The sequence below is a fragment of the Vipera ursinii genome (genome assembly GCF_947247035.1).
Source record: "Vipera ursinii genome assembly, chromosome: 1".
In the NCBI taxonomy this organism is placed as follows: Eukaryota; Metazoa; Chordata; class Lepidosauria; order Squamata; family Viperidae; genus Vipera; species Vipera ursinii.
The window spans coordinates 286,364,773-286,390,044 of NC_139512.1; the positions used below are offsets into that span (position 1 = coordinate 286,364,773).

Consider the following 25,272-nt stretch of genomic DNA (forward strand, 5'->3'; position numbering starts at 1 on the left):
CCTCCTTTTGCATCCTTTCTTTAATTATTCTATTCCGCTATTTCTTCGATATTAGCGTAACTCGTGTCCCATAGCGAGGTGTCGTGCAGCAAGTTGGCCACAGCAAGTTGGCTGTGTAGAGTTGGACATGGAGAGTTGGCTGTGGCAAGTTGGCCACGGTGAATTGTCATAGACCAGTGATGGCAAACCTTTTAGAGACCAAGTGCCCAAACTGCAACCCAAAATCCACTTATGTGTCGTTCGGTGCCGGGTGGGCATGGCCCACTGGGTGGGCATGGCCCACTGGGTGGGCGTGGCTGCAATGGTAACGGCAGACTGGGTGGGACTAAAAAGTTCAATCAATCAATTCCAACTTTGCCAGATCTCTTTTTTTCCCCGCAAGAAGCCTAGGACTGGGGCGACAGTGCGCGTGCCCACAGAGAGGGCTCTGCCTGTGGCACGTGTGCCATAGGTTTGCCACCACTGTCATAGACACATCCCTAATTTGTAAGCTGCACTGGTTCACCAGTGCCCTGTTTCAGCTCATTCCAGCTGAGCAGACACCACACCAGTACCTTGAACCTCACTTGAAAGGATCTTGGTAAACTAGTGCAGCTTAGAAAGCAGGGATGTCACGCTGGCATACACAAGTGTGCCCATCAGTGCCCATGCCACTCCATTTTGGACTAATGGATGACAAAACCACTTTTAGCATTTGCTATTTTCTCAGGTATCAAAAGTACTCATCTCAACATTGCTGCCTTTGTATAAGAGCCAGATTGCTTGGTCAAGTGCCCAGTTAAGGGAAAAAAGATTTACCTAGTAACAATTCACCAGGTGTCTCTCTCGATGGGGCCACGTTTATACACCTTCGATTAACTCTGCAAAGAGACACAATAAAATATGACAATTCAAATAGTATGGTAATATAAAATCAAGGAGGGCAGATCCTAGTTATCACATGTGAAAGTTACAGGTAGAATATTTCTTCCTCTCCCCTCCTCTTTCTGCTACCGCCTCCTTTCTTCTGAGACACAGAGACCAGCTGACAGAAGCCATGCATCCCACAGTTTGGACTCAAACCTATTACAGTAAATGGTCTTTTAAATTATAATCTTATTTCACTAGATATTAGCAGTACACAAACACACACGGAGTACATATATACGTGCAGGGGGAGGGGAGGAAATGTAAACAGTTAAGTCCAATGAATTGCATTACTAACACAGCATAAATGCATAAAAAATATATGTGTCTAGTAATAACTGACCCCCTCCTGTCAATTAAGCTAGCCTGACGTCTCCCCTACTTGCTTCTCCATTTACCTGTTCAACCTGCACTCGTATTTCTATAAAAGGTAAAGGTAAAGGGTAAAGGTTCCCCCGCACATGCGTGCTAGTCGTTTCCGACTCTAGGGGCTGGTGCTCGTCTCCGTTTCAAAGCCGAAGAGCCAGCGCTTGTCCGAGGACGTCTCTGTGGTTATGTGGCCGGCATGACTAGACGCCAAAGGCGCACGGAACGCTGTTACTTTCCCACCGTAGTGGTCCCTATTTTCCTACTTGCATTTTTATGTGCTTTCGAACTGCTAGGTTGGCAGAAGCTGGGACGAGTAACAGGTGCTCACTCTGTTACGCGGCACTCGGGATTCGACCCGCCAAACTGCCGACCTTCTGATCGACAAGCTCAGCGTCCTAACCCACTGAGCCACTGCATCCCTCCATATTTCTATAACTCAGGCCTAATTGGTGAGAAGCTTTCGGGTTACAGACAGATGATTCTTAAGCATCCTGTGTATAAGTACTGATGACTTTGCATTATGTTACTTTTTTCACAAACCTCCTGCCTCTTTTTAAGCTCTTGACCTTTCAGGAGAACTAACCTTATATGCTCGCTGGCAGCTTTGTCTTTCACTGTGGAAGAGTGAGATGAATGTGTTTTGTCTTCAAACAGATAGGCCAGAGGGGGCTTAAGAACCTCTATAAAGAAGCAAAACAAAACTTTAGGTTTTAATTTTTTTTTCCTCAGAGAAAGTAACTGGACTCCTAAAGAATGCTATAACCTACCTTCCAATTTTTGCCTGTCTTTGAGGAGGTATTTGTTTGGAATAGTTAAGTAGCACCTCTGCAAGCGCCGCCTCTCCCTGTTAGGTCCTTCAGTTGGGTCCAGCTGCCAAGATGTTGGGTAGGAGGCAGGGTCATACCAAAGAGCCCTGAAAAAAATCAACCCATAGAGTGTGGCTGTGGTACTGTTGTTATTTGTTATTTATTATCTTCTTTAGTTCCCACTTTTATTGGTATTATTATTATTATTCCCTCTGTTGTCTTGCAGGTACACTGAGTGCTTCTGTACCGGAAAGAAATTCCTCGTGTGTCTAATCACACTTGGCCAAATGAAGTATTCAATTCAATTCAAGTGGAAGCACTGGAGTAAGACTGATACCCTATCCCTGAGGTGGTGAACCTATGGCACACAGAGTCCTCTCTGTTGGTACGCACCCTACTGCCGCCAGCAGCAGGTCCATCAGGCTGCCACTGCCACCCGGAGCAGGAGCCCCGCCTGGCACAAAAGAGGCGAAGTGGCCGATTAGCAAGCTCGAGTAGAGGTGGTAGAGCAGAGGTCATCAACCATTGTTGATTGGTGGATTAGAAGAAAAGGGAGGGGGAAGCATTTTACATGCATGCATAAGCGCACAGGGCTGCGAGCACCCACACGATGCAAATGGGGTGGGGCTAGTGCCTGCGTGATACTCACTAGCCCTGCCCCATTCTTGCACAGTGCACCCCGCGGCGCGGTGGCGGCCATTTTTGAGCCTTGCAGTATGGTGGCCCATTTTTCCGCCCCCAGTTTTTGCGTGCCAGAGGCAGCACTAAGAGGTGCCTCCCTGCCCCTCTGAGGGCACCACAATGCTGATGCAGCCCTGGCACTTTGCGATACATAAGTGGGTTTTGGGTTGCAGTTTGGGCACTCGATCTCTAAAAGGTTTGCCATCACTGCCCTATCCCGTGGTAGGTCCAGTAGACAAAAAGTCTGTACCTTCCCAATTTCACTTTATACATCAACAATCCCGTTCTGATGAGCTTCCAAATATTACACATACAATATGCAATGTTGCTAAGCAGGGATAAGAAAAATTCCTTCAGGAGAGATAAAGCCGGAGATGATAATTTTGAAGGCCAAATAAATCAACTTGATCTGCTTTGTCAGTGGTATATTAATTTGGAACAAAATAGATGAGATATTTTTTTCCCTTCCACATTTTACATTACTGTAACTTGCCCGGATTTTTAGGTTGTAAGAGAGAAAAGGTTATTTGGTTCACAGCATTCTCACCCTATACTAATTTTGAAGAATTGCAGAGTTTGCTTCTTTCGAGGGAAATAAAAGCAGAGTTTCAAGTGAATGCTTGCATCTGTCCTTCTAAAATACAAATCTTAACATGAATAAAATTCTATTTCACAAATGGGAACAGCTATCTCAGATTTTTTTTTCTCATTAAGCGATAACAGCAGCCATTGATTTTTTTGAAAGGCAGAAAGGTAGCTGCTTACCTGTCGTGTGTAAATTGCTGAATGAGCTCCTGCCAGTGTCTGCTGGCACTTAAGTCTGTTTTGTACATTCCCCTGATGTGCTGAATCACCTTCTTCCTTTCCATGCCCTGGGACAGAGAGGCAGCCTGAGTGATGTCCCCTGCAATTTTAGAAATCTCCTTTGACTTTGCATCCAAGCGCTGAAACAGACTAATGGAAATACCAGTGGATAAGGATAAGCACCATTTACATTAAGGAACAAACAAAGCAAGCACTGTATCAATCTGCAGCTGGGAATCTCCATTTATAAGGAAATGGGGTTTGGTGGGTTTTTTTCCTGTTCCTTCTCTTTTAGTTTAGCCCAGGGGAAGGCAACCTTGGCTCTTTTGTGACTCGTGGACTTCAACTCCCAGAATTCCTGAGTCAGCATAGCTGGCTCAGGAATTCTGGGAGTTGAAGTCCACGAGTCATAAAAGAGCCAAGGTTGCCTACCCCTGGTTTAGCCAATCCCTTCCCCACCCCCACATGTCTCCTCTACTGTTAAGTTAAAGGATTTTATTCAAGTTAGGATTCAGTATGGGTGGTAGGATTCAGAAGAAACTTCTCAAGCCACCAACTTCTGAGATAATGCCAGGTATAACCATAATTTAATTCTATAGCATGACATTGAAGATATCCTACTGTGAAAAGAAGTGGGTAAAAAGAGAAGGCCTTTGATGCCAGAAAGAGCAATTTTATGCTCTCTGACTCTTCCCTCCCACACTGTATATTAATAAAGCACATGGATTTTAATATGCTTTTTTCCCCTCTTCCATGCTTTTGCCAAGATGTACAGAGGTAAAGAAAAGCACAGTGCAACAATATCTTGAATGTTATGTTCCATGTTATAGGAGAGGGAAGGAAACTAGACTGGTGCCTGTCATGATGAAGGCTCAATGGTTGAGGCAACATCTATTTTTCTTCTTAGTAAAAGCAGTTAGCAACTTACGTTTGCCAGTTGTTGGCCATTATCTTTTCCCAAGAAGCTTTATTCACCTCTTCTTCACCCATGTATTTCTTATGGTCCTGATAAGCAGTTTAAAAGAATGATTCGCTTTTTCAGCTATTTTCTTAATATTGCAGCAATATCAAGTACAATATTTATACAGTATAACTGGTTTGGTACAGCCACCAACCATGACAAGTACAGAGTTCAACAGATAGTTAGGACTGCTGAAAGAACAATTGCAACCAGCCTTGCCTTCCTTGGAAGACCTGTATAATGTGTGGAGCAGAAGGCTGAGAAAATATCTACAAACCCCTCACGTCCTGGACATAAACTGTTCCAACTCCTCCCTTCCGGACACTGCTATAGGGCCTTGCATGCCAAAACAACTAGACAGTGTGTCTTTTCCCTCATGCCATCACTCTGCTGAACACCTAACTCCCACAGCACTGTCTTATGTCTAAGGATACTTACCCACGTAGTAGGGCTGTATTACTATTATCCTTCTCATCTTTCCTATTACCTTCTATTATTGGCATCTTATGATTATATTACTTTGGTTGTTTGTATGTACACTGGGAGCTTATGCGCTGGAGACACTTTTGTGTCCAATCACACACAAATTTCATTTAAAGATACATGTTTTCCTATTTTTGTTCAGTGTATTACAATTATTTTAAGAAATACATTTATTGAGACGGAGAAGCTCCAATTTACAGTGAAGACGTTACACACATATAAACATTTATCGTTGTTTTTGCATATCTGCATGCAATTTTCCTAGTATATGTACTTTTTGCAAATAATTTTCTTCAATTAATGCCCCTCCCTTATTTTTCCAAAAATATGGGTTTTTTGTGCAAATCCTTTCCTAGTATGTTCATTTTTACACATATTCCTGCTTGAGACAACTATACTACATAATTTAGAGAAAAACGTGTCTTTGAATGAATTTCAGTGTTCATACTGATTTGAAAATGCAGAATTGTGTAACTTTCTATTGAAATAGAAATTTCAATAATGCCCCATATCTAGTTTTGCAAATATGTTAACGCTAAAAGTGTAATCAAGTGAGACCAGTATATGCTATAGATTTACATACCTCTTTCATTGCTTTTATGAGGTCAGGTTTCGGTGGTGCATTGAGAGGAATGTATTTGTACCCACAAAGCTTTAATGTGTTCATGAATGCTCCAACCGATATCTGTTCTTCTTTGGTTAATTCATCTTTGTGATCATTCATTAATTCGAATAAGTACAGTGTCAACTTAGGCCCATGCTGCAATAATAATAATAATAATAATATATAATAATAGAACAGTTACAAATTAAGGACTATAGAAAGAAATCAGATTAAAATACTCATTTACATATTTTATAATTATTATAATTTGAATAATTGTAATTATTCAAAGCTTATTCAAAATAATAATAATAATAATAATAATAATAATAATAATAATAATAATAATTTAATTAAATAAACATAAACATGTTTATGCACTCAAAAAGATTTTGTGATGTTCTTCATATAACATGGTTAATGCCTTTTAAAGCTGAAGGGACAAAGATGGCTGACTTATTATATACTCTACTATAGCTTGATAGAGGTAAGTACTCAATTTACGACAATTGAGCCCAACATTTCTGTTCCTCAGTTGTGAGTTTTGCCCCATTTTATGACCTTTCTTGCCACAGTTAAAAGTGAACCACTGCAGTTGTTAATAACACGGTTGTTAAGTGAAACTAGCTTCCTCATTGACTCTGCTTCCCAGAAGATCACAAAAGGTGATCACATCCCTGTCCCGTTCGTGTCAGAGGCACTGGATTAGCCAGTGACTGGATTAGCCAGTGACTGGATTAGGCACTGGATTAGCCAGTGACTTCACCGTTGCCTGGGAAACGCCCATGGGGGCTCTCTTCATGTCCCCATCAAGAAGCTGAAGCAACGCACCCTGCCATGTGGCAGCACTCAGCTCTCAAATGTGAGCTTGCTAGCCTCCAACCCAGCATCCTAACCACATGAGTCCCTCTGCTCTAGGTGATCACATGATCCCATCATAAATCTGAATCACTTGCCAAGCATCTGAATTCTGATCATATGACCATGGAAATGCTGCAGGTGTTGTTAAGTGTGAAAAACTGTCATAAGTAACTTTTTACAGTACCATTGTAACTTCAGACGATCACTAAACAAACCGTTGCAAGTCAAGGACTACTGGTAATCTGCTATTCATAAAACCAGTATCAAAAATTCCACTGAGAATGCATAACTCTTTGGCATATCTATAGATCAGAAGAGAGCTGGAAGGGACCTTGGAGGTCTTCTAGTCCAACCCTCTGCTCAAGCAGGAGTCCATGTACCATTTCAGACAGCTGACTGTCCAGTCTTTTCTTTAAAAACCTCCAGTGTTGAAGCACCCACAACTTCTGAAGGCAAGCTGTTCCACTGGTTAATGGTGGAATTAGGATGTTTTTCCTTAGCTCCAGGTTGTTTCTCTCCACTGTTTCTTGTCCTGCCTTCCCGTGCTTTGGTAAATAAGTTGACCCTTACCTCTTTGTGGCAACCTCTCCAATACAGGAATACTGCTATCGTGTCACCCCTAGTCCTTCTTTTCTCTAACTAGCCAAACCCAAATCCTGCAACCGTTCTTTACCTAATTGTCTTTATAAGCTATTATATAAAGATACTTTCAAAGAAGGCTTGAAAGTGGTCCATATCATCAGTGATGCAAAAAGACAACAAAACATGGGCCAGGGGCTTTTCTTAACATGAGTTGGTTCCTTTATCATTTGTAACTACTAAAATACTTACTAACAAAAGGCCACAGCTGAATGGCACTGCACTGCTTGACAACTAAAAGAAAAAGAGCTGCCACCGCACCTCAGGGTCAACAAAAATGAGCTAAATGGGTCTGCAGTCGAACAGAGAGATTATCTCTACTGCTATGCTGAAGTGCTTTCAATCCACCTTGATTTCCCATATCATGTCCCCGCTGACAATCCTGGTTCTGCCGCTCTTGCCTCAATCTCTAGTCATTGCCCTCACCTGACTTCCCTACAAGAAAACAGGTAGTAAAGCCTAACAGAAAGTGCAACACCTTGAGGCTGCCTTTAGATAGTGTCAGAATAAGGGGACAAACAGGACTAACAGCAGTAGAGTTAAGAAGACCAACACCAGTAGAGTTACACTTGTCTGCCTCATGACAAAGGCCCATCATGGAGACTTGGTAGGAAAAAACCGTCATAATTAATTGCAAGAGGGGAAGTGCCCTCATAGGTGCTTCAGCTATACTACATTTTGGTCTGGAAAATAAGTAGCTGATGTAGAACACTGTTACCTATTTACTGATACACAGTATAGATCAAAAAGAATATTCTATTACTTATGAAATACCTGTATTGCTTTTTTGTTTGCCTCCAAGTACAGTCCAAGGCAATAATTTCAACCACAAATGAGCTTCATATTTTAAGCCCAATTTCCTCAGGCAATAATTTATCCCATGTGATTTCCTATTTCTTCCAAATTTTGACAATGTGGCTTTGGTTCAAAGTCTCTCAGTTCACAGGGTAAAGTTATCGTCTATTAAGACCACATTTTTCTATATCAAGGTTTTGTTGAATAAATAAAAAACTAAAGAAAAGCACTGGTAGGACTAGAAATCTAAAAATATCATTTCCCATACACACAACAGGCTATTAACAAATGGTACCTCTCTCCATGGAGTTTTTACATTTTAACCATAATAGAGCTTAAATAAACATCTGAATTCTTCAAAAAAAAAAAACCCATCAGAGCAGTCTCCCTTCAAGCTTTTAAAAGCGCTAGAATTCTTACCTGCAAAGTTGTACTTAAACAGTCTCGCAAAATCTCCTGGTGGTTAATCTCATGTAAGAATTCCAGGGTGTGCCTTTGTTCTTGCAAAGAGCGTGTTGGAGACAAAGCATGCACAAGCAGTCGCCCAAGCTGCACTCGGAAAGTATCCTTACAAGACAAGAGAATTTTCTTCCACTGTTGCTTGGGGGTGCTTAATCTGCTGGTGCCCTAGGCATGAGAAAAGTTAAGTTATCTCTCAAGATTCTTCTTTCTCATCTAAGAACAAAGCACGTAACTAATACGCTATAAGCATTTGACTAAAACGAAGCATTCTTAAAAAGGTTTGGTTTTTTTTTTTTACAAAGATACGTATCACACACCAAAATATCTGAAAGGGCTCCAGCCAACAAAACGTCGATTCTAATTCAATTGAAAAATTAGAAAAGTGTAATTCTGTGCAGTCTGTATAAAATAATGTGCAACGTGTGTACTGTTATTTACCTTCTTATTCCCATTCAAAGCCTACTGCACCTCAGGAAGATATACTGAAACATTTTAACAGGCATTCTACAGCAGGGCTCCCCAAACCCAAGACCGCAGACCAGTACTGTTGGGAACCCGGGGCACACAAGCAGCAAGTGAGCACGTGAAACTTTATTCGCCCATGTGGAGATTTAGGTTACACGTGCAAAACCATCCCCTCCCCACCCCCCACTGACGGTCCACGGAGCCAAAAAGGTTGGGGACTGCTGTTTGGTTAAAAGTGACGTGGGAAAATCAAAAAGGAAGAAATATCTGTCTACAATAGCGGTGGGCAATTAATTTTCCCAAGGGGCCACCTGAGAAACTGAGAGTTCTGTGGAGGGGCCCTGTCACTCTCTCTGCCGCCACTCCCTGCCACCGTGGACCACACAAGGATAGTCAAGGGGCTGGATGTGGTCTGGGCTACAATAAGCAGTAAGACTGAGTCAGAGGAATTGATGAACCTAAGGAGGCAATACATAGCATAACCACTTACAATAGATAATCCGATTCCTTCAATCATTATTTTAAACATTTCTCGCAAGAAAGTGTTCCTCGGGGTAAGTTCCTTCTGTTCATCTTCCTTTTCGGTCTTGTCCAGTTGGGAAATTGAAGACCTATTCTGGAATGGGATCTCAATCATTTCAGGGCAATTTTCAGAAAGGTCTGCAAAGTTGAAAAAAAAGATTATACAGTCAACGTTAACCCAGACTGTCTTCATCCAAGGTGTCCAGGCTGGTAAGACAAAAGCAAATAACAGTTTTGAATGCAACTGAATTGAATGTAATTGAATTTTATTCAGTTCTTTACTTTGAATTAAAAGGACTCCAGGCTATTATTTTCTTTGCTGTAAAAATGAAAATAGACTAAGAAGACTTTGTGGCAATTGAAAGACACGTAAAAATATGTTAAATCATTGCTAAAATAGTGCCAGCTGGCAAGACAGGCAACATGTAATTTTTTTCACATCAAGTTTTAAACTGTACCAATATCTTGCATTTAAACGTGCAAACATTTCTAAATAAAGGATTTGGAATATTTTAAAAATACAGGGAGAAGGAAAAAAATACAGTGAAAATTACTAAAAATAAAAATGGAGCTGCAGAGTGGAGCCATAGCAAGTGCAGCAAGAGGCGTCAGTCACCTGAAAGCAAATCCTGGCTTTGAACAGTTCCTAACCCAGATCAATGATTGCTTCCAAGGACAGGACAGAGGACGAAGGCTGAAATGAAGAGCCCTGATGCTAGGGCCTGAGTTCAGGATCACTAAAGAAATGGGCTGCTTAACTCAGGCCTCATATTTGCATGAGAAATGTTACTGAAGCCAAGAAATCAAAACCATTATGAGTACGGTACATGTATCCTGGGCACAAATATTAAGGAGGAACAAAACAATGACCTGCTTTTAAATGAGGAACAATATTTGCTTCCACCGTTCTTTGTACAGTACAAAGACAGGTTTGAGCAAAAATCTATCTGTGCAGCACTGCTTCCCTACCCCAATGAATCCTTTGCTGCTAGTAAAAACTCTACTGTCCCATGGGTGGTGGTGAACTGAATGGAAATTAGCCAGTCTTTTGTGCAACTAACGAAAAACAAACTACAATATGAAAGCTAATGCATTCTATACCACAGAGTCATAAACTGGATTAGAAATGCCAAACTGTACAAATCTGGAATTAAAAAAAACTATTAACCCAAGCTGGTTACCATAAGGGGAGGATTTGCCATTCACACAATGCATGCCATGGATAGCTACTGCACACAAAGACAATGGTAAATGGCAAGTAATTCATCCGAGAACCTAAACACAAGATGTAGTCAGGATCTCCAAAATCATGTGTAATGTTTCTATCATTTTTTTCTAGACCTCTCTCACATTTACCTCCCTCCCTCAAGCAAGACACAGCATATAGTCTGCCACATTCTGCTACTGATCTTTCCATTTAACTCTTGCTGTTTCTACCCTGTCTTCTCTCCACCATTATCCAAGTATCTCCTTCTTCCATCCTCACCTTTCCTTAGTTGCTCCAACCCTCCTGGTTGACTAAGTGATAGAAATGGAATCGGATCTATCTTTTATTCCCTAAGAATAGACCCATATGGGATGCAGAGACATGCTGAAGAATTTAGACGACAGGCAATTCAAAACCAATACTTTAAAGCAATCTTGCCTCTATTTTTTTTAATTAAAAGCAATAGCCAAGACATGCATAGTACTTTGTCACACAACTTCCAGCATTATAAGGGACCATAAACTGCATAATCCTTCTTTTGGGGAAGTTTTAATATATTGTTTAGTAAATAAGTATAATACACAATTATTTCTCTTGATGTCTGACATATTGCTCAAGTGATGTGTTTTAATGGATTCCAAAGACTCCTTAAGAAAGCTGATATTAACACTGTGGATTAATTTTAATAAAAATGTTAGAAAAATACTATTACCTTGATACATGAATCTATTGGTTGTTAGTACAGTAATCCTCTGTAACCTCTGTATAAGTTCTGCTTCTGTGGCACAAAGAGAACTGTCTTGACTCATTCTACGCAGCATCATAAATTCCAGTTCCTCATTTGCAATTGTATGCATTTGCATTAGGAATGTCTCAGACTGAGCAATAGAAAATGTTCTTGGTGCTTCAGAAAGGAAAAGGAAATGCAATGAAACTTCACTGATAAGCTCCTCGATGAAGTTTTAAATTGTAAATATCAAGTGTCCACAGTATTAGTGGTGACAGCAGGGGGAAAAGGTTTTTTTTCTCTTGACAAGGATTTTTATATAAGGCAGAAATATTTAACAAAATGAATTAAAGTATAAAAACAGGTCAACAGATTCTGCTCATATATTTAATTAACATAATAACAAACATTTTGATGTTATAGAGATATAGCTTCTTTTAATGTTTACTCATCCTCAATAAGGAAAACTTTAAAAAAACACCACATTTCACCACAGAACAGTGAGCAGTTAAATTATAGTCAAAGGTTGCTCAATTAAAAAACTTACCAGCAGCAATACTTTTACGTTTTTGAAATACAGCCTGATAATCTGCAACTGATAAATGGAGTGAATTGTTTAAATGCTCTGAATCCCGTTTTCCTACGGTTTTTATGTACTTTATGGCTGATTGCAAGACTGTGAATTGCAAATTCACTGCCATTTCTGAAAGCAACAGAGATTAAACAAACAAGCAGTCATTTCTTCTGATTATTTCAAAGATTAAATAATTCAAACAGATTATTCACACAAAGGAATTTGGCACTTACTCCGTGTTCTGTCATTCTTGCTCATCTGCAGATGTCCAAGTAATACCATGAGATCTTCAATAATCCTAAAATATTGTGTTCCTGAACAGCTGCAAGCATGGATTGTCACTGCTGCAAGTAACTGCTGTATATCACACACAAGTAAACTGGAGTCATTTGAGAGAATGCTGGGGAAAAGATGAAATCAGTTAATTAAATCCCTATTTTAGTTCCACATCCAAGTTCAACTGATCCAGCTTCACTCCAATGGCTTACTGGGCAATTCCAAATATTTTGTTTAAAACTATATATTTCTTAAAAGCTGTAAATTTTCTAAAAAGAATTCATGAACCTAGTTCCAAGCTATTTTTGGTGACTGCATTTGAAATTACATAACATGTAACATGGTAATTAAGCAATGCTTCTATGTTCATACTTTAAAAGGTGAAAGCAATTTCTTTATATATTTATATAAAATATATAAGAAATTTATGTATCTCTTTTTTCCTTTATTATATTGTTTTCCTTTTTCTTATTTTTTCTGCTTCTATTTTTCCCTCTATATTCTTTTATTTTTTTAGTTTGCATTAGTTTTTATTGTTGTAATTGCAATCTCTAATTTACAATTAGAATAATCTCTAAGTTTCTATAAAAAAAGATGTCATTTAATTGATGGGACCTGGTATACATCCATTCTGCCTGGACACACTTAAGACAGACAGCCCCTCAAATAACCAGATCCTATGACATAAATGGCTTTATGTCTTCTTCCAATTCATGCCATTCCATGGACGCCTGAAACTTACATGAATGTCTCAAAAGTAATCTAAATTATCTCATTGTTCTACAACAGAAGAAAAGTAACAATGCCACTTACTTGGCTTCGAGTCCATTAAGTGTTGCTAAAGTATTACAGAGCACATACAACAAGCCATTATCCAAAAGCATGTCTGCTATTTTAGAGCAAGAATTTATGATTTGCAGCAGGAAACAAAAGGAGTTATGTAACAGGATGCAATCATGGAGGGAATTCTCAATAAGGCCCAGAACAGGAATTACACACCACTTTTGAAAAAGTCCAGCATTTTTCACATCTTCTAGATCAAAGCTATAAAAACAATAATAATGAAATCTTAAAACTCAGCAAAAAGGCTTACATTTATAAAAATAGAAATATTATGTATTGCTATTGGCAGTAAGATATATAACTATAATATGAATATATCAATTTACATGTAATAACACTTACTCAATGAAAACCATACTCAATTGTATGGATAAATGGAACTTTTAGCAATGAATACAACATGATTCACCACATTACCTTTAATTACTTATTTAGCTGCCACTACAAGTTTTAGGATTTAACTCAGCTTCCTTATTATTATAGGCAATGCAATGACTACTAGCTTGAAATTGCTATTAGCATCAGAATGAAATAAAGCTTTGCTATCAATAAAATATATTGGCCATGAACAGAGGTTTGGTATGTTACACGGAACAATACTGAAATAATAAAATTATGAATGGTAAACTTCCCTTCTTTCTTTCAGTGCCTTAAAAGCCATGATAGTCTAATGACATTCTATGAGTTTTGTCTGGAATATGCCCTAATTTTGCTGGATTCTCTCTTTAGTGTACAAAACTAGGAATATCAGGTATTTTCATATCATTTGCAAGATCCCAAAGATTACTTGTGTCTTAATATGGAAGCCACTAAGGAAATGTATGACCTCTCAATCACCTTCAAAAAGGAATCTGAAGAACAGTTAAGACCATGCTATCTTGGAAGGGTGGAACATGAATGTTTATAATAACTACCGTATATTAATTGGTTTAACTAATCCATTAAATTATTCAGAATCTCCAGAAATTGAGTGGCAAAACATGCCTACAGCACTTTGCCAAATCTTTATTTTTTTCCTAAAAATGCATTATTCATCAAAAGAGGGGGTGGGGGAAGCTATAGTTACTCTTCATCCAGGCCAACTGATCGACCGAAAAGCATTTCTAGAAAGCATTCCATCAGTTCAGGTGTTCCTTGGTGAAGATACAGCTGATTAGCTAACAAGGAGAAACCTCGGTTCTTTAAAAACTTCTCCTTCTGTTCTCTAGTTGCTCTGCTGAAATAGGTGTTCAAAAGCTAAAGAAAAGAAAGAAAATAAAGATCAGGAGTTTGTCACACATTCTGAGTTTCCAAAAAAGAATTTGTACTGTCTCACTGATAAGTACGTTGTTACTTTACGTTATTTGTAAAGCTCTCACGCATTACTTAGCTTTCATAAAATACATTAATAAAACGAAAGGCTTCAAGAAATACATAGGCAAAAAAAGAAATCCCATCCCAAAACTGTAACTTTATACAAGAAAAAACTCTCAACTATTTTTAAAAATAGTAGGTAATTGTGCGAAAGTAATTAGTAGAATAATTTCAGGAAATTAAGTTTAATTTGTTCTTAGCAAACAACTACCCCATGAAGATGTTAACATAGATGCTTTTTTCATTTTATGTCAAATTAAGGCTAGCCCAGTGTGGCAATATCCCATTTCCACAAGCTCTGCTTATTGTAAACAGTTTCAGTGAAGCAGACCGTCTGCTGTCAAGGTCCTATCCTCTTTGTTTCAAGGTTGTAAGGATAGGACAAACGGATTCTGGCTCCACCCTAGCAAGACTGAATGGTTGTGGATATTTAGCCACCTGATCCCAGAGAATCTTCACCTTTAGTTCTGGATGAGATAACACTTCCCCATTCAGAACTGGTGTGAACTCACAGCTCCTACTTCAAGAGAAAGTGGCAGTTGTGGCTCAAAAGGTCTTTGAACAACACAAAAACTTCATCTGATCCAATTCGTGGCTCCAGTTACCTCCTGTGAAGACTTTAATGAGTTAGGAACTGGCTCTCTGAGGTAGCTTCTGCCTATCTTGTTCAATTAGGCCTATTTGGCATTCTATATGTTCCATCAGACAAATACTGTCATCTGAGAGGACTCAACAAGCAGGCCTTCTCTATAATAATAATATTAATAATAAGTTGGAAGGGACCTTGGAGGTCATCTAGTCCAACCCCCTGCTCAGGCAGGAAACCCTATACCATTTCAGGCAAATGGCTGTCCAGTCTCTTCTTAAAAACCTCCAGTGTTGGAGCATTCACCACCTCTGGAGGCAGGTGGTTCCACTGGTTAATTGTTCTAACTGTCAGGAAGTTTCTCCTTAGTTCTAGGTTGCTTCTCTCCTTGACTAGTTTCCATCCGTTGCTTCTTGTCCTACTTTCAGGTGCTTTGGAGAATAGCTTGAGTCCCTCTTCTTTGTGGTAGCCCCTGAGATATTGGAACACTGCTGTCATGTCACCCCTCACCCTTCTCTTCATTAAACTACACATACCCAATTCCAGCAACCGTTCCCGATATGTTTTAGCCTCCAGTCCCCCAATCATCTATCACTGTGCCTGTCCTCTGAAAGAGCATTTCCTCAGAGATTCATACCCTGCTTTCCTTTAAAAAGTTGCTAGAAATATGGCTTTTCCCCAGACCTGCTTAATATGGGTAGTGAGCCTGTCATAGGATTTTCTCGGTTGTGTTGGGTGACTATTTCGTATGGATATCTTTTGTCTGTTTTCTGGTTTATTTTTAGTTTGTACATTACTTTTATTGTTGTAAGACACTCAGATTCATCATGGAGTCAGGTGGTCTTGGAAAGGGAGGGAGAGGGGAAGAAAATATTTTCCGGACCAATGCATTTTACAAATGGTGGATATTTCTTTTTTATATATGATTAACTTCAGTGGATGTTCTTAATTTCTATTTCAATGGGATATCCTTGCTTCTTAATTATTTTAACACAATTGTATTTTTTTTTGCTCTCTAGCCATTTCTCTCATTCATATGCTCACTCATGCAGACATAGGTCCTTACTTTAATGACTCCTTGCTGAATGAGAGTAGATGGATGGTTCACAAGAACTATGAGAATGTCTGGCTGAACCAGCTTGTCCAATACATCTGGGAGCATCACATCTGGCAAAATTAAAAGAATTCTTCGCAGAAGGTGATAAAGACCATGGCATATGAGCACGAGACAATCTTCCGCTGATCTGATGAAAATAGAACTCCGTATTTTTAGGATATACTATATTGGTATATAATGAAGGGAGACTGCATCTACCGGACAGATTTGGGAAAGGGGAGAATACTAGAGTCTGAACTAAGCCATTTCCTCCATATTTTTACCATAACACAAGTTTTGAATAACACATGGCATGCCAACAATTACACTATAGTCCATTAGTCAGCCTTTATTACCATCAACAATTAGCAAAAACTAAATAACGGAAGTACAGTAAATACTAAACACGGATGCCATTATTAAGCATTATTGTACTACTTAAATCAAATTAAACATTTATTGAACAAAAGTAAGAATTCAATTTGAAGTATATGCTGACAGCCTCACGATATACAGTAGTTGCACTGTATGATGCATTACAATCTTAGCTGTAACTAGGCAAGATACTGGAAATGTTCTTGCTATATATATTTGTACTGATTTATGTAGAGAAGGATAATTCAGGCTCTATTTGCTTTAACATAGCATTTATTATTAACATACAATTTACATTTCTGTACAACTCCCCAAAGGTTTGGGGTAGTAGTTAATGGAATTAGGCTAGAAACCAGGAGTCTGAGCTTTATTGCTGCCTAATGTTCAAAGACAGCTCAATGACCCTGGGCAAGTCATTCTTTTTCAGCCCTAGAATGTAGACAATGGCATACCACTTCCAAAATCTTGTCAAGAAAACTGTAGGGACTTGTTCAGGCAGCTGCCAAGAGCCAACACTGACTGCAAGGCACATCACTCTCTCTCTCTCTCTCTCTCTCTCTCTCTCTCTCTCTCTCTCACACACACACACACACACACACACCACTGTACTCCCAATGCCATCTTCACCAGGTAGATAAAATTAAATAGCATGAACGAACAGACTATTCCAGAGCATAGCAGCCACCACTTACCTATTGGACATGCTTTCAAACTTTTGTGGAGGCCATTCATTAGCTGAAGAAAAGGTGAGATGTTCCCAATCTTCTGAAGGCACATTCTTACAGCTTGGCCAGCGATATACAGTAGCTCCAGCGTGAATGGAAAAGGCTAATCCCAAGCCTGATAAACTGCCATGGCTTTTCTGTAAAGGAGACAATCCCTTCAGATTATCCGGGCGCTTCAGCGATAACTCAGGAATAACATTATATTCACTGGGTTTCACTCCTGGGATTGTTTCCTGATTCTCAGAGGTTCTATCTAAGAATTCTATCTCTTCTCTTGAAATACCCAGTGTTTCCGCAGGTGTTGCTTCTTCCAATCCTACAACTGTTTTTGCAGATTCACAACTACTAGTGAAGTGCTCTTCCTCAGTTCTTTTAAAGGCCTCTGTGTGCTTTACCACATGGTTTTTCTGGAGTGGCTCAACTCTTTTAGGCTCTGCAACTTTATGAAGGTTCTCAGCACTCCAGCCTGTATTTTTAAAGAAACCTCCTTGATGCATTCTGGGGGAGGATATAGGAGACGATGGTAAGCTTTTACAGAGCCTCTCAGGTGCCTGATGAACTGTGTTTTGTGCGTTGCTTGCTTCGGAAGAATCACTTCCTGAGAAAAACAGATATGCCAAACATCATTCACATTTCTTCCAGCGGCCCATAACAAAAAATGATTGTAGTGAAACCAGTATGTTTAATAATTCTGTTCTTCCATTTAATCTGTCAAGCACTCCTAGGGAAACTTTACTCTGATAAGTCTTCTTTGTCAAGAAATATTTCCACACGGCTCATTCATCACCCTGCTTTCCATTTATTAAATCCAGTCCTTACAAGGGCAAAATACCACAAGACAATAAAAGACAATGTATAACTGAATTGATGACAAGAGTTTCTATGACTCCTGAAGTCTATTTCCAGGGTTTTTTTTCTGCTGCCAGTTTCCACAAAGAGGCTAAGCTATTATTTTTGACAACACTAGAGCCATATTCTATAAGGAGCTAAGATGTACTGTCAGCTACAGCCCTTGATATTTTTTGCTCTATACTTGCTTCCTAACATACAGTGAATCAGAAGAGTAAGTATATTGATTTCACTAATACAAGCCAGATCAATGTGTAATTCACTTTTCAAATCCCTGTGTTCAGTTTCAATAACTCTAATACAAATAACGTTCCAATGATTAACTTATCTACAGATTTTTTAGGAATGCATATTATTATTTTGATTACTTACCCTGATGGCCAGCAGAAAATCTAGCTAAAACTGGACTATAAACATATTTTCCACCACTACTGGAATTTCTCATATACATGATGGATTGAACCTTCTCTTGAAAAATATTGCCATCTAGAAAAAGTAAACACGGTGAATTAACACCTCAGATGATTTAACTCTTAAAAGATAAAATTAAAAACTTAGAAGCTTAGACTATGAACTACACTTGCAAATAGGATCTTAAGTCAACATCGTTATCCATCAAAGCTTTCCTAGACAAACATACAATATTTCCTTACTTCTGCTGACACTAATCCTAAAAAGGAACAAATCACAGGTGTCCTTTGCTCTACGAGGTGGAAAGAAGCCAGAAATGTGCAAGACAATCATATGCATATTTGCTCAGAAGTACGAGTTCAGCGATGCATATTAGCTATGGAAAGAATTGCATCGCAGTATCTGTTTGCACAGTAAAGAGCTTTAATTTTCAAAATTAAAGACCAACACCAGAAATAAACTGCTGAGCTTACTGAGCATGTTTAATAAATATGCATAGCTATTTAAGGCTGTAAAAGAGGAGTTAGTTGGGGCGGTTCATTATTGTTCCTCTTGAAATTAATGATAAAATATTGAGAATGGGAAAGGACACCCATGAGCATTTTATTATTAATTTCAAGAGCAAAAACAATTTACCATCTGCAATATATAATAAAAATGTACATGGGGGCTATAGCATTTTTGTTTAATCAGAAAGCTTTAGAAGTTCCTTCTATACACTGAAGACCTAACAAGGCTCTTTTGAGTTAATGTTAAGCAAACGTTTTTGAGATGAAAGTGTGCAACTTTCTAACAGAATTTCACACAAACGTAGATGCCCTCACACAAGCTTTATGGTCACATTAAGGCTACAAGGTGGTCATTCTTTATAGGAAAATACAGCTCATATCAGCTAGGTGTGACATTAACACAAACTTTTACTGAAAAGATTCTTGGTGATAAAATGTCACGTCACAGCTACTCTTCATGTTTGCACTGCAATGTTTCATTTTATTAAATCATTCCTTTTAGTTTTTTCAAATTACATACCTTTTTCCCTAATACAATAAATTCAATATTGTAAGATAGAGGCCACTAACATTTAACATAACAGAACTAATTATAAATACAATGCTATCTGGGAGGAATAAATCAAAGCAGAAGTTATAGAATGACTGAGATGGGGAGTAGAATAAAGCATTACTGGCAATAGTTCTACTACTTAGAATGGTAACCTACTAGTGTCTTCCTCAATGGAACAGCATGCTTTTATACAATAGATTATTACAGATCTTTCTACCTCAAAAATGCTTTGGAGGGCTGGAACACTTGACAGATCAGATCTTGTAAAGGAAGGAGGGGAAAAAGTTGTGTTGCCTGAAAGCCTCTATGCAAAATTGTTATTTCCTGACTCTTATCAAATGTAATATTTCATCTACCTATATGCAAGGAAAAATAGAAATCTCTGGGATTGTGACAAACATATGTGTTGGTAGCAGGGTGAACTGCTACAAGGAAATTGAAGATCAGTCTCAGCAGTTCCAGATCTGGTGGAGATCCAAGCACTTCTTCAATTATTTTCACAAATGAAGTACAAACGTCGAAAGGGATAGATGTGAAATGTTCTTCTTTGTGCTCCTGAGAAAGAGAAAAATATAGGCAAAAAGCTGAAAACAGCTTCCTACAAAATTAGTATTGCATTTTATAGTTCATCCACAGGTAAACTCAGAGTAAAATATTGTGCCTGATGACAGTATTTTCCTTAACTTTATTTTTTACTCATATTCCTTGAAAATATGTAGGTAGAGGACAGGAGAGGTTACATCTCGCCAGCTGCTGTTACAATACATATTTTCTTGAAAAGGATACAAAACTTTATGTTTTTCTCTTTAGTATATTGGATTAGATCCTCTTGTCAATTAAAAATCCAGATATATAAGGTAATTTATAAGCAATTTGATAGCAATCCCAATTCTCAACAATTATGGTCAATATTACTTGACAACACACTGCACAAGTGTAGCAATAAGCTCTATATAAAGCTTTTCTATTCTTCTTTCCTGTTCCAAAGAATTGGATATAAATGTCAACCAGTATTAGTGGGCTTTTGTGAAGCTGATTCTAAGATCTGAGAGACCAAAGGATTTGCAAAGCTGAAAGCCTTTCATGATTTCATCCCCTCTATCCTCACGATGATGTGCCAGTGGCAAAGCAATAATATACAAGGTATTTAGACTAAAGCCACATAGACTAGCATAATAAAGTGAGTTGGAAAATAAGGATACATTTCAATAGTCAACTGCTTCTTTTCAGAATGGCATTCCAACTACTTCTCATTTGTAGTATACTTATGAAAAGGAAAGAAAGAGATTTGGGGTAAAAAAATAGAAAAGCATTATGAAAAGCTATGAGAGAGAGAGAGAGAGAGAGAGAGAGAGAGAGAGAGAGAGAGAGAGAGAGAGATCGATCACAGATTATAATTATTTTCAAATTAAAAATGGCATAGTACCTGCAGAACTTGACATGTCTGCAAGAAATGATGCACAACTCGAGCTTTAAGAAGTTGTTTAATGTTAAACAGCTGTTGCCAGTGATTATCTTGGATAAGTGTTTCTAAAGCTGATAACAGTGTTTTCCATACACCTTGCTAAAGAAAGCAAAAGAACAATAATATTAGCAGGCAGAAAAATCAATTAAGTTAAAAGCAAGTTACCATAAAAACTGTATTGAAAATGGAGATTTCACTTTATTGCAAAAAAACTATATACAATTGTGTGCAATTTCATGATCATAGAGCCGCTTTTCACAACTTGATGTGCTGGAATTAGAACAATATTTAGAAATGTCCTTACTGCCATTTGGCAACAATTTTTGGAGAGGCTGCATACAAGGCCTCAGGGGATGCATGAACCTGCATTCTACACACAAACAAGGAACTTTTTCTCCTTGTCATTTGTCTGCTGTTAATGAAGAAAATGGATAATAAATTTCTCCCATCTTCTGAAAAAATGCACAATTTACTATTGCAAAATTTATAAAAAGATGAAGAACCTAGCCAATTACGTCTATTTTTAGTTGTTTGGGCTGTGGACTCCCAAGATGCGTATCTCCCCTGTAAAGCTAAATTTGGTTCCTGACAGGTTAAGAATGTACATGGGGCCTGATGCATGGATTGTTTCAAAAAAAGGAAGCCAAGACCCTTGAACTACTGGGGTATCAATTATGGACACCTTTACAAAAAGCCTTTCCATTCCATTACAGAATTGTACCCTGTGAATTTAAAGGCACTGAATTAGCTAACATAGCCAAGGAGTAGCCGATGGTAACAAAGACTGAATACAGCATAAAAGTGTTTTTTCAACTGGAATTTATGTCTAACTCTGTATGAATTAAGTTCCCATGGAGCTTTATTAAATATCGGTCGACAAGGGGAATGACTAACAGAAGGTCATCTTTCTTTCTAATAATCATTTTGTCATGGTTCTGACTAATGAAACACTTCAAAGAACCTTCAGGCATTGTTTATCCTAAAAAGTCTTTAATAATGAAAGCAAAACCACGGCACAGCACAGTGGATTGCCAAAATCTGAATTCCCCTCCCTTCAGCACCTAATATCTGGCACAATTCCCTCCTCCAATTAGTAGTCATAAATCACATTCTCCAATCTGTTTGAAGGGCAAAGCTTCCCTTCTGTTCTGTAACACGGCATTTCTTATCTTATTAAAAACAATGGGGGGGAGACATTCCCCCTCCTCCCCCCAGCTTCATCTAATTCTAAGAGCAAAACAATTTAAAGGAAAAGGCTGCCTCTTATATTGTCAAAGCAAAAACATCCAATGTTTGCAGCGTTGACACATTCTCTATGGACAGAATAAAGAGACATTTTATTTTGGGCACAGTAATATTTTATTATTAGTTAAAAAGCAGTTGTTTTCTGAATAGTACAACCTACCTGAGCTTTAGACCATATCTTCCAATCAAACAGTAGCTCTTCCAACAATTTTACATCCTGGATTATTGCTCTGGATTCCATATCAAGCATGAATTGTCCATTCTCATCTTGATGAATCATTTTCTCATTACAGCATCCTTCAAGAAGAGTCTTTCAAAGTATAAAAACATTTTAAATTGAAAACATTTAAAAAATACCTTTCAGAATTGGTGCATATCCAATACTGCATCACTAGCTTTCGAGATACTTCCTTTCAAAGAATGCAAGCTCAAACACAAATTACAGTAAGTGTTGGCTATTGAACTCATATTAGAGTTTCAGCTCTAAACTTAATAGGATGTTTGTCTGGTTGCAATAATATATTTTAGTGATAAAACATAGCTTGATATAATGTATGGTTGATATAATATACTATAAGTCTTTGCTGATACAAGTCTCAAGAGTTCAAAGTCAGAAAACATAGTTTATGAAATCTATTATTATTACTGGAGGTGGCTGCTGGATTAATTAGCTGACCCCATTTTCCATTTTATTGTTGTAAGCTGCTCAGAGTAGCCACAAGGCAAGATGGCCAGCAAATAAATTTAGCAAATAAATAAATAAACTATATTGCTAACTGAAAAGGGAACATTTCAGTACCAAATCTTACCTGCAAAATGTGAAATCCAACAATACACTTTGACTTTATCAACACCTGATGTATCATTGAATAACCGTTGCAGTTTTCTAACTCATGTATTCTCTGTTGATTGTGTTTTGTTAAAACAAGGATAATTTTCAGGGCTAAAGCTTGTGTTTCTTCACAACTGCTGATCTCTACAACCTAAAATTAAACCAGTGTGTCATTGAAGAAATGAAGTGTTTTTGACGTACAAGTTGCAGCTAATTTTACTGACTTAAAATTTATGGTACATATTTTACTTGCAAACATTCATTTTGTCAAAACAAGTGATGCATGAGTAACTTCATGATGGATTGTTTTGTAATCAAACCTGTACCATGCACTCTTGAAATGGGCCATTTAATATAAATAGCCTCATTAAATAGCCACCATTTACAGAGCAGTTCAGAGAATCCTGAGAGCTCCAAATAAATTATAAAGATTTTAAAACAGATACTCCTATTATTTATTATGGTCACTCACCAACACATCTAGGAAAAGAGAGACCCAATTTCAAGTCCACCCTCAGTGCTTTAAACTCAGAAGATTATTTTGGGTTGTCTCGGTCTCATAGCCCGAGTCTAAAGTCTGCTTTTAAAGGGGGGGAAAGAGGACGAAGCACTATGTGTACCACTGTAATTCTTGCAAGGAAGGTGGGATATAAATCTAACACATACATAATATTGCTTTTTTTTAATGGATCGCTTGGGTTTTTTGTTTAATTAATGCTCTGATGAATTGGTTATTCCTCTGCCATATTCGCTGCAGTGATGTCACGCCCATTATCATGATAGATCACAGCAGGATAAATACTAAAAGTTAAACACACAATGTGAGGATTCAATGTTAGTTTTACCTTATGGAAAAAGAGCAATGTTAAGCGTAATTTCTGGAAGTCATCTATTCCTATGGAATACTCTTTTTATAATGATTCGCATACTCTGGTTACAACAATAGCAGAAACCCTGAAAGCCTACCATTAAATATACCATGTAATGTTTTTAACATCTTACTCTGGCAAAAAGGAAGACAAATGACCCAATTCCACCAATCTCATGAAGTATGCCTTGGAGACCTTTGTATTCAGCAGGCTGCAGCATTTTCAGATAATGAGGATCTGACAAATTGCTTTGTACTTCTTTTGAACTGAAAGGTCGCTGAGAAGGAATGGTTTTCATTTGACCTTTAAGTCTGATTACTGGTTCATAGATCGTGTAGTAACCAGGGCAGCAAGTGGTGTATACTGTAGCAAGGTTTTCCTGAAATATAATAAGACAACACTTAAGAAAGGGAGAACCCGTGGGAAATTAATAGGATTAAGTTGTCAGAAAAATATGTGCAATATATTTCATTTTATCAGCCTTTTTCATTTATACAAATTGTTGATCTTCAGATCTGGGACCAGGGTAGATAATGTCCAATATGGGAAATCAGGACTGCTTCTGAAATATAGTCCTTCTCACACCCAGATAGCTTGATGACACTTAAGACACTTTGGAGGTGTTATTTTTTTCTCTACACTATTTAAAATTTCACTCTGACACTTGTTCTAAATTGGAGTCCAACCCTAATTATTGTTATTCAGGTTGTCTGAAATCAAGCAAAAATAAACTAATCCAAATCAGGTAATAAAATATATCTGCTGTTTCATAAATACATATTCCATTTGATTCAACTTCATTTCTCATGATGGATCTTTTATGGTGGTGCCTTAACCTAAATTGTCATACAGAAGATAACGAGTATCAGGATTACAAACTTACAATTAAAGGTCCAGTGTCTACTTCTTTTTTGGTCAACAGAAGTTCTTTGATTTGTTCACACTGTAAAATCTCTTTGTCTATATATTTGGAGTAATTAGGTATTGACTTGCCATATTTACATGGCATTACAGAAGTGAAATCTGGCCCACAAGCATAGAGATAAAATGCTTCTTTGGGACCAACTGTTGCACCTACAGAAAGACAAACACACCACACATTGTGTTTCAATACATGTTGCTTATACATGGGCAATATAAGATACATTTAAGAAAGAAAAGTGGCTTAGCCACAGCACACTCCAAGGCATGCAGTGTTCAAAATAAATGTATTCATAAGACGTACAGGGGTTGAAATCCATCTATTACAGGCTAATAATTACATTGCTTCTTATATTATTCCGGCTGAATAAGTGTAATGCCTAATATAATATGAACACAAGCCTGAATTATAATTGAAGTTTTTATCAGCGTTGTAAAAGTACAAGTTCAAGCTTCGTTGAAGGAAGATAATGAGGAATTAAACTCTGAATAGAAGTA

The 25,272-nt window shown here is 38.0% G+C and overlaps 1 protein-coding gene across 1 annotated transcript in view; it reads right to left on the reverse strand.

Annotated features, from left to right (window-relative positions):
• Window positions 1-25,272, reverse strand: part of LYST (lysosomal trafficking regulator) — a 98,156-nt gene that overhangs the window by 35,779 nt on the left and 37,105 nt on the right. Inside the window, exons 16-37 of the mRNA XM_083348208.1 lie at window positions 24,737-24,927; window positions 23,987-24,232; window positions 22,962-23,135; window positions 22,313-22,462; window positions 20,869-21,006; window positions 19,799-19,997; window positions 18,342-18,455; window positions 17,088-17,718; window positions 15,991-16,168; window positions 14,052-14,221; window positions 12,956-13,186; window positions 12,100-12,266; window positions 11,840-11,995; window positions 11,278-11,469; window positions 9,327-9,496; window positions 8,330-8,536; window positions 5,594-5,770; window positions 4,495-4,571; window positions 3,528-3,716; window positions 2,043-2,188; window positions 1,859-1,955; window positions 799-860 (exon numbers count right to left, since the gene is read on the reverse strand). Of these exons, the coding sequence (XP_083204334.1) occupies window positions 799-860; window positions 1,859-1,955; window positions 2,043-2,188; window positions 3,528-3,716; window positions 4,495-4,571; window positions 5,594-5,770; window positions 8,330-8,536; window positions 9,327-9,496; window positions 11,278-11,469; window positions 11,840-11,995; window positions 12,100-12,266; window positions 12,956-13,186; window positions 14,052-14,221; window positions 15,991-16,168; window positions 17,088-17,718; window positions 18,342-18,455; window positions 19,799-19,997; window positions 20,869-21,006; window positions 22,313-22,462; window positions 22,962-23,135; window positions 23,987-24,232; window positions 24,737-24,927 (4,062 nt within the window). The remainder of the gene's footprint in view (window positions 1-798; window positions 861-1,858; window positions 1,956-2,042; window positions 2,189-3,527; window positions 3,717-4,494; window positions 4,572-5,593; window positions 5,771-8,329; window positions 8,537-9,326; window positions 9,497-11,277; window positions 11,470-11,839; window positions 11,996-12,099; window positions 12,267-12,955; window positions 13,187-14,051; window positions 14,222-15,990; window positions 16,169-17,087; window positions 17,719-18,341; window positions 18,456-19,798; window positions 19,998-20,868; window positions 21,007-22,312; window positions 22,463-22,961; window positions 23,136-23,986; window positions 24,233-24,736; window positions 24,928-25,272) is intronic.